This window comes from Rhineura floridana, chromosome 3 (assembly GCF_030035675.1).
Source record: "Rhineura floridana isolate rRhiFlo1 chromosome 3, rRhiFlo1.hap2, whole genome shotgun sequence".
NCBI lineage: Eukaryota > Metazoa > Chordata > Lepidosauria > Squamata > Rhineuridae > Rhineura > Rhineura floridana.
The window spans coordinates 227,316,287-227,326,000 of NC_084482.1; the positions used below are offsets into that span (position 1 = coordinate 227,316,287).

Sequence of the window (9,714 nt, forward strand, 5' to 3'; positions counted from 1 at the left end):
TTGAAAAGACGCCTTATTGATTTTAAATTTATCGAGCCTGAGGGTAGCCCCAATAATAATGACAAATGTCTTTTAGCCCAAGCAACTGAACCCCAGTTGGGCAGTGGTCCCTTGTATGGAAATAAGTGGATGATAACTTAGCATGGTGTTGTGATGTCCTTACATGTTAAAACCTGTAAATATGGTAAGTGCGAGTTTATAAAGGGTTATATGGTAAGTGAATTGAATGAGAGGGGGGAGAGCATGGGTTGGAAGGCTGGAGAATGCTGGATGATGATTGGCTGAGTGTTTGAATGGCTGAAGGTATAAATGGGAGGATGAGAGTTGAGAGGGCGGTTGGTGGGAGTTGTGAGAGGTGGTTGAGGCGGTTGATGAGAATTGTTGGAGAGTCGTTGGTTGGCAGAGTTCTGAGGGAGGGTTGGATTATATTTGGCTGATATTTAGACAGTATATATATGACCAGAAACATAAAGAGTGACACTATAGGAAACCATAAGCTTGTTAAACATTCCTAAAGTAATCTTGTTATTTCCTGGTGTTATCAAATAAATACTTCTATTGGTTTACCTAAAGCCTGATCCTTGGCTGGGGATATACAGACCAGAAGGGAGGGCAGGGTAATTACCAAGGCTGAAGGGAAACTGTATCTAATGGTGGCAGTGGTGAAGGGAGATATTGTAACATCATCAAGTATCCAGAGCAACCCAGGATTGTATGCTTTATAGACAAAGATACAAGGGGGTTGTGGACCGCAAGGGTACCCAGACACAAAGTGACAAGACCTAGGGAGACTAAGGCGAAGTCTCTAGCAGTATTGTTTACAGGGAGTGGCTGGTGGTGCTGCCTAGCAGTGGGATCTAGTGGGATCTGTGCTAGAGCAGAGTGAGAAAGAATGACGATCCTGACTGCTGGTAGCCACGAGTGAGAGCGTCACAGGTGGTGCCAGAATGGGAACGTCACAGGTCTCAATATCAAACTGGACAGAGATAAGTGAGTTCTTGTTCTTGTCCTTTGAGGGGTTATTGTAAGTTACACGCTTAAACTCTCCCTGCCATTCCTGATGATGAGCATTAGGAGGTGTAAGGAAGTACTTGTTACAGAGGCAATCTAGTTTTTCCGTAATGTCCTTCATAGATAGATTGGACTGTCTGGCTAATCAATAATGATTGTTCCACCAGCAGGTCAGCTTTCCCAGGTGTCAATCTCTGTTCCTGTTTCTGTTCAGGCAATATATGAGGAAGAGGAGACACGCTGCTTGCCTTTTTCCCCTTTGCCTCAGATTTACAGTTAGTCATTTCGGCACACAGGGGGTCAAAACGATTCCTAACTGCCACCGTGTGTTTCTTCAAGCCAGAGTCGGATGCTTCCATCAGCCAGAAATAGAACTTGGAGGCAGCAAATTATCTCCCTTACCAAGACTTCTAAGTCTTCCCATCTCTGCCAGTGTAAGAAACAGTCAGTCACAGTCTCTGTGCATTGTCTTTACTCCAGACAGGCTGGGGACCACAGCCAGAGCAATTAGTGAAAGGGGATTTGCAGTTTATAAATCAGTCACCTCTATCTGCACTCTGAGCTTTTATAGTCCAAGATATAAGACACAGATATGTGCCTCCGCCATCAATAGTTTTTGTAAAAATGGAGCTGAGTTGAGGTCTTTAAGAGAGAACACGAATAAAGCGGAGAGAGCAGGTGTTCTCAGTATCTGTTAACAGCAGTCTGTACTGCCAAGCAAGCTGCAGCTCTCCGAAACAATTTGAGGCACTTTAAAATGATAAAACATCAATAAAACCTAAAAAATTATAATACCAACTGCAGGGCTTCGGGGCCAGGCAGCCATGTTGTTTGGGAGTTCCGCCCCCTCTCTCCAACTAAGTTAGTTAGAAGTAGGTATGCCTTTCCTATCTACTATGCATTTCTATAAATAAAGGAGCTTTTCTTAATGTTACTAAGTCTCAAGCCTCAATGATCTCGATGCAGGGTAAAAGCCTGCTTCTAAGGTAATCACTCACATGCCAGCACACAAAAGCATCTCAGACCACTGTTAAACTCTGCTTTATTATTTAGGTACAAAGTTATTTCACATAACAACAAGCAGTACTTTGGATGTGAAGAAGGGCAAGTGGTACAGCATCTGACCACTCATTTTAAACACCTGTCCAGTAAAATCAGATCCACAGTCACTGCCAGAGGGGGGATATGATGGGGGAAAACTGGACAACAGATAGGCAATTTTGGCTTCTGCAGGCACCTTGGCCTCAGCACCCATCTTGGATGCTCACCCATCTCTGGGAAAGCAAAAACCTCTGCACAACAGGCCACCAAACTAGCAGGTGAAAGGGAAGTGGAACAGTCTGTGGTTAAGCTAAGAGAAGAAGATTGTTGGGGGTCTGAAACCCCCATAAAAATCCTGTTTCTGGCGCGGCTTCCCTGTATGGATCCTTTGATACACAGAAAGAGTTGAACTCTGCTTAAAGTTTTTTCCACATTCAAAGCATCTATACAACTCTTCCCTTCAACGGATCCTTTGATGTGCCTGAAGTTAATCATTCTGATGAAAGGTCTTTCAACACTACAAGCATGTATAAGGTTTCTTCCCTGCATGTGTTCTTTGATGCAAAGTAAGGGTGCTACTGTCACTGAAGCTCTTTCCACACTCCAAGCATTTATAAGATTTGTCCCCTGTGTGAGTTTTGTGATGTGAAGTAAGCTGGCCACTCTGACAGAAGCTCTTTCCACACTCCAAGCATTTATAAGGTTTGTCCCCTGTGTGAATTCTTTGATGCGAAGTAAGGGTGCTACTCCGACTGAAGCTCTTTCCACACTCCAAGCATTTAAAAGGTTTTTCCCCTGTGTGAGTTCTTCGATGCGAAGTAAGGGTGCTACTGTGACTGAAGGTTTTTCCACACTCTAAACATTTATAAGGTTTGTCCCCTGTGTGAGTTCTTTCATGTATACTAAGGTTGCCACTCTGACTGAAGCTCTTTCCACACTCCAAGCATTGATACGGTTTGTCCCCTGTATGAGTTATTTCATGTATACTAAGGGTGCCACTCTGACTGAAGCTCTTTCCACACTCTAAGCATTTATAAGGTTTGTCCCCTGTGTGAGTTCTTTGATGCAAAGTAAGGGTGCTACTGTGACTGAAGCTCTTTCCACACTCCAAGCATTTATAAGGTTTGTCCCCTGTGTGAGTTCTTTGATGTATTGTCAGGGCACTACTCCATCTGAAGCTTTTCCCACACTTGAAGCATTGATAAGGTTTGTCCCCTGTGTGAGTTTTGTGATGTGAAGTAAGCTGGGCACTCTGACTGAACCTCTTTCCACACTCCATGCATTGATAAGGTTTGTCCCCTGTATGAGTTCTTTCATGTATACTCAGGGTGCCACTCCGACTGAAGCTCTTTCCACACTCCAAGCATTTATATGGTTTGTCCCCTGTGTGAGTTCCTTGATGCGAAGTAAGCTGGCCACTCTGACAGAAGCTTTTTCCACACTCCAAGCATTTATATGGTTTGTCACCTGTGTGAATTCTTTTATGCACTGTAAGGGTGCTATTGTCACTGAAGCTCTTTCCACATTCCAAGCATTGATAAGGTTTGTCCCCTGTATGAGTTCTGTGATGCAAAGTAAGGTGGCCACTCTGACTGAAGCTCTTTCCACACTCCATGCATTGATAAGGTTTGTCCCCTGTGTGACTTCTTTGATGCACCGTAAGGGCACTACTCCATCTGAAGCTTTTTCCACACACAAAGGATTTATAAGGTTTGTCCCCTGTGTGAGTTTTGTGATGTGAAGTAAGTTGGCCACTCTGACAGAAGCTCTTTCCACACTCCAAGCATTGATAAGGTTTGTCCCCTGTGTGAATTCTTTGATGAGAACTAAGAGTGCTACTCCGACTGAAGCTCTTTCCACACTCCAAGCAATTGTGAGGTTTGTCCCCTGTATGAGATCTTTGATGCAAAGTAAGGGTGCTACTCCATCTGAAGTTCTTTCCACACTCCAAGCATTTATAAGGTTTGTCTCCTGTGTGAGTTTGTCGCTCCTTTACTTTTTTCTCCATCTTGACTCCTCAGTTTCTGCCCCTGCAGCTGCTCCTCAGCATTTTCCAGTGATACTTCAGATGGTTCTCTCTCAGCCTTGACTCCCCAAATATATCCTGATGGAATGAAAAGGAAAGGCAATAAAATGCTGTGCAGAAATTCTTTGAATATATTATGATTTGTACTTTGAAAACATATATCTGGGAGCTCTGTTGGTATCGGAGTTTAACTGTCAAAGCTCGAGGCATTGTATGGAGTAATTCAAGCTGTGGGTGCTTGGTAACAGGTTGTGAAAAGAGTCTCAGAGAGAGACAATTGTAACAAACATCTGCTCTCTTGTTCCTCCATTTAAGGTGAACAGCCCAGTACTTATGCACAGCTGGAATTTACAAACCTAGGATGGATCCTATCAGATAGGAACTTGGCCTTTTCCACTGCCCAGAGGGCAGATAGCATCCCCTCCCTCCTTCCCACAATGTTAGCCCCCTGTTACATGAAACACGAGATAGTGCTGGAAGATGAGACCCCCAGGTCAGATGACACTCACCGAGCTACTGGGGAAGAACAACGGACAAGTACGAGTAGCACTGTGACTAATGATGCAGCTGGGTCAAAGCCGAAAGGAAGCCCAGAGGCTGATGCACAGAGATGCAAAAGGAGAGTACAGAGTTGTATGACACACACAATAGGAACATGGAATGTGAGAAGCATGAACCAGAGAAAGATATTGTCAAGCAAGAAATGGAACGTATCAACATTACAGTACTTGGTGTGAGTGAATTAAAATGGATGGGAATAGGACATTTTCAGGCCACTACAAAATATTTTATGCAGGAAATGAGAAATTAAGAAGAAACGGAGTTGCTCTAATAGTGAGAAGTGATGTAGCAAAAGCAATTAGGAGCTATAATGCAAAGTCTGAGTGAGTGATATCAATGAGATTTCATGGGAAATCTATCAACATAACCATCATCTAAGTCTATGCTCCAATGGCAAACACAGAAGAAGAGGAAATTGCGATATTTTATGCAGAAGTACAGGAAGAAGTTAAAGGGAAATTTAGACCAAGAGTAGGGATGTTAAATAATCAACAGGGGAACACACCGAGTGACCGAGATGAAATAAAAGGAAGATGGAAGCAATACACTGAAGAACTCTATAAAATAGATGCAAGGATAACAGATTCATTCATGGAGGAACTGTGTCATGAAGAACCAGAGATTTTAGAATGTGAGTTGAACAGATGGCATACCAATAGAATTGCTACAAGCTACTGAGACTGAATCTGTCCACATTTTGACAAAACTTTGGCAACAAATATGGAAAACTAAACAATGGCCTACAGATTAGAAGTGTTCAATGTACATCCCAATTCCAAAAAAGGGGATCCCAGGGAATGCAGTAATTATCTAATTATTGCCTTAATATACCATGCGAGGTAAGTAACACTAAAGATTCTAGAACAAACACTCTTACCATATATGGAGTGAGAAGTGCCAGATGTCCAGGCTGGTTTTAGAAAGGGAAGAGGTACTACAGATCGTATCGCAAACATATGATGGATAACAAGTAATTTCAGAAGGAAATCACACTGTGCTTTATAGATTATAGCAAAGCGTTTGACTGTGTAGATCATGAAAAACGATGGGATGCTTTAAAAGAAATGGGGGTGCCACAGCATCTGATTGTCTTGATGCACAACTCATACTCTGGACAAGAGGCTACTGTAAGGATGGAATATAGAGAAACTGATTGGTTCCCCATCGGAAAGGGTGTGAGACAGGGGTGTATTTTATCACCCTATTTGTTTAATCTATACGCAGAATATATCATATGGAAAGGTGGATTGGACCAAGATGAAGGAGGTGTGGAAATTGGAGGGAGAAATATCAATAATTTAAGATATGCAGATGATACCATACTACTAGCAGAAACCAGTAATGATTTAAAACAAATGCTGATGAAAGTTAAAGAGGAAAGCACAAAAGCAGGACTACAGCTGAACGTCAAAAAGACTAAAGTAATGACAACAGAAGATTTATGTAACTTTAAAGCTGGCAATGTGGACACACTTAACATATAAAGGATTATCAACACCTTGGCTCATTCATTAACGAACTGGAGACAATAGTCAAGAAATCAGAAGAAGTCTTGGACTGGGGAGGATAGCTATGAGAAAAGATCCTCAAATGCAAAGATGCATCACCAAACACCAAAGTGAAGATCTTTCAGACCATGGTATTGGACTTTTTTCTGACTGGAGTTCTCATAACCTGTTGAAATTCATTAAAAATCAGCCATGTTCACAGAGTTCCTGTAATCCTAATTCTGACCTTTGCCCCATACTCTGACCTTCATCTTCTGCAGTTTAAAAGTTAAACAAAATGCCTGGCTGATTTTTAATTAATTTAATACCTGCCTCTCCGGTCCTTCTCCTCTCCTCTCCCTTCCTCCTCTCCTGTTCACTCCAGCACTCCCCCCTCCCCCCCGGTCAGTTCTGGTTGCCTGACCCTAAAAATAGCATTCTAGAGATGGAAGAGGCAGAGAAATGGGCAACCAAAATGCCTGAGCTAAGAGGAGACAGGAAAGCCAGTGTGGTGTAGTGGTTAAGGTGTTGGACTACGACTTGGGAGACCAGAGTTTGAATCCCCACATAGCCATGAAACTCACTGGGTGACCTTGGGCCACTGCCTCTCAGCCTCATAAAAACTCTGTTCATAGAGTCACCGTAAGTGGAAATCAACTTGAAGACAGTACATTTACCTTTTTTAAGAGGAGTTATGACAGAAGTGTATGATCACACCAGACATTTAAAGCACATTCAGCGCAAATGTAAAGCACATGGCTTCCCCTAACGAATCCTGGAGAATACTTTTTCCTCACTGCGCTACATTCCCAGCACCCTTCATAAACTACACCTCCCAGGACTCTTGGGGGGAAGCGATATGATTTCAATGAACACTGTGGATGTGCCAGAAAGGTGCGTGGTGAGGAGAAACTGGATAATACCCTCTGATTCAGTAGGGAACTTACACCTGGTGTAGGAAGAGGGAGGAAAGTATCTCCCACCTTGCAACAGTTTGTCTGCCAGGCTACCCTAAAACAAGGAGGGCAGGGCCACGTTTGGGCTTCCCTGAATTAAACGGTGACCTTAATTCTAACAGACTAGGAGGGCTGGCAGAATAAAGGTATTGAAAGAAGAGCCTCTCTACTAAACTATCACAGCTGAACCAAAGGACAAACGAGGACACGTGCAGAAGCGGCCCATTGAGCGCACTGGTGTCTCCTTAGCTCTGCCCCAACTATGGGGCGCCCCCATCTCCAAGCTGAAGGCCACGAAATTCATCCTCAGACCCACAGATGTTCCGATAGATGCTTCGTTCTGGCCCCAACACAGCCAGCCCAGCTCAGGGGAGAGGCAGGCGGGACGGGGCAGAGCTGCAGCCTCCGATCTGGAGGGTCTGCTGGGAGGGGGCTCTTAAGGGGGTCCTCGCCCTCTCCCACCCTCCCCTCCGCCCCCATTGCATACCTTTGTCTCCAGGCTCTCTCCCCCTCGCACGCGCAACCCCGCTCACTGCATCGCTGCGCACAAAGAGGGGCTCCTCCCGCGCTTCCAGCCCACATTTCTCGCAGAGAGGCGGGGCAGGAAAGGGAAGTCCCTCGTTCGCGCTCTTCCCTTCCTCCCTGTGGGGCTTGGTTAACCCTTCAAGTGGCTGAAGCTGCCAGGCTGGCCTCCAAGAGGTCTTCTGTATCTTTAAAGGTTGTGCAGGGGGAAGGGAGAATTCCACCTTGTGGTTTTTCCCATTACAGTGTTGCAAGAACACCTGCACTTGGCTGACTTTGCTCTCTGAAAGATACGAAATCATTCTCAGGCCCTGAGCCTGGCAACCCTACCTCCGCTGCTTCACAGGAGAGCAAAGGGAGATGGTAAGCGCCTTTCTGTCCGGTGACCCTTCCCCATATTAAAAATAAAAATGCCATGCACATTTTTTTGAAAAGGCTTCGAGGGAACCCCTTAGGTTAGCCTAAACCCTGTTTCCTTTACCTGTTAGATGTCTCGGTGCAGGGACTTTTTGTGCTGACTTGTGTTGAGAAACATCCCCCTCTGCTACAACCCTCCTGCAGTCTGAAGTGACTGAGTCCAGCCAGAAACAGATTTCCTGCCTATTGCCTTCCAGCTGGGACTCTCGTGTTACTGCGGTGAGCACTCCTAAGTGCGGTCGGCCAGCGGCTGGCTCTGGGCAGCTGAACCTTCCCTTTAGCCACTCTTCCGCTGGGCTGAACGGATCCTCTTCGGCCCAGCAGTGGGCTGCGTGCCTGGGCTGGGGCTTGTCAAGGTCTTCCTGGGAGGTCGCGCTGGGTCCCGCAGCAGAGGGAGTGCACCAAGACACAGGTGCAGGGATGAGTGGAGCTATTCGGAGCGGGACACTTTCGCTGCCGTAAGTTCCTCCCTTCAATCCCAGCTACGCTGCTCCCCCTTCCCGCCCGCAGACCCAGAGACCGGGATCTCCTGTTGCCTCCACCCACCACCCAGTTATTTTCTCCTCCCTCCCCCCTCCCCCCCAGCAGAGGTCCGATGGCAGCTGCAAGATTTGCAGCAGGCATGAACTGAGATGCTGCTGAGAAAGCTGGGAGCAGCAGAGGGTTCAGCTCCTTGGACAGCTCCTGGGAAAACCCGGAGTGGATTCTACTGTCCCACTGACATAAAGCCCCATGCCTCGACTAACTGGGAAGTTTCTTTGCCCATCCTGGTGGGGACCCTGCCTCACCACTCTTCCGGAGACCCACTTCTTTCCTCTTGCAAAGCTTGTTATTCTGCCCCCTTTCCCAGCAAGTATCCTTAGAACCATAGAGTTGGAAGGGGCCTAAAAGGCCACCCAGTCCACCCCCTGCTCACTGCAAGGATCCAAATTAAAGCATCCCCGACCAGTGACTGTCCAGCTGTGCTGTTTAACATCTATGTGAAGCCCTTGGGAGCAGTTATCAGGAGCTTCGGGATGAGGTGTCAGCAGTATGTACCCAGCTCTATTCCTCCATAAACATCTGAATCAGGAGAGGCCGTGCAAGCCCTGGACTGCTGCCTGGAATCGGTGGAGGGCTGGATGAGGGCCAATAAACTGAGATTGAATCCAGCAAGACAGAGGCACTGTGGGATGGTGGTTCCCGAGTTTGGATAATTGGTCAGTTGCCTGCTTTGGATGGGGTTGTACTCTGTAGTCTGGGGATGCTCCAGGATCCATCTTTGTGGCTAGAGGTCCAGGTGACCTCAGTGGCTAGGAGTGCCTTTTACCAGCTTTGGCTGGTGAGACAGCTGTGGCAGTTTCTGGACTGGGATAGCCTGACCACTGTTGTCCACGCACTGGCAACCTCCAGGCTTGATTACTGTAATGCACTCTATGTGGGGCTGCCCTTGAGGTTGGTTTGGAAGCTGCAGCTGGTGCAAAATGTGGTGGCAAGACTGCTCACTGGGGCAAGGTATCGCCAACATGTCACCCCGCTGCTGACAGAATTGCACTGGCTGCCCATTTGCTACCGGGCCAAGTTCAAGGTTCTAGTTTTGGTGTACAAAGCCCTATACAGCTGGGGACCAGGAGACCGGAAAGGCTATCTTATCCCTTACACACCCAGTCGATCACTGCGCTCTGCAGGTGAGGGCCCCCTGCAGATACCATCT

General features: G+C 46.3%; 1 protein-coding gene across 2 annotated transcripts; it reads right to left on the reverse strand.

Annotated features, from left to right (window-relative positions):
- Positions 1-2,042: 2,042 nt before the first annotated feature.
- On the reverse strand, positions 2,043-8,511 carry LOC133381846 (zinc finger protein 420-like). 2 transcript variants are annotated; one of them, XM_061621378.1, is made up of 2 exons: positions 8,086-8,511; positions 2,043-4,156 (listed from the first exon to the last, which is right to left on the reverse strand). In XM_061621378.1, the coding sequence occupies exon 2, from the start codon at positions 4,058-4,060 to the stop codon at positions 2,570-2,572; it is 1,491 nt and encodes a 496-aa protein (XP_061477362.1). In that variant the 5' UTR covers positions 4,061-4,156; positions 8,086-8,511; the 3' UTR covers positions 2,043-2,569. The 2 variants fall into 2 exon arrangements, with proteins under 2 accessions (XP_061477362.1, XP_061477361.1); XM_061621377.1 differs by lacking the exon at positions 8,086-8,511 and adding an exon at positions 7,570-7,711.
- Between the last annotated feature and the right edge of the window lie 1,203 nt (positions 8,512-9,714).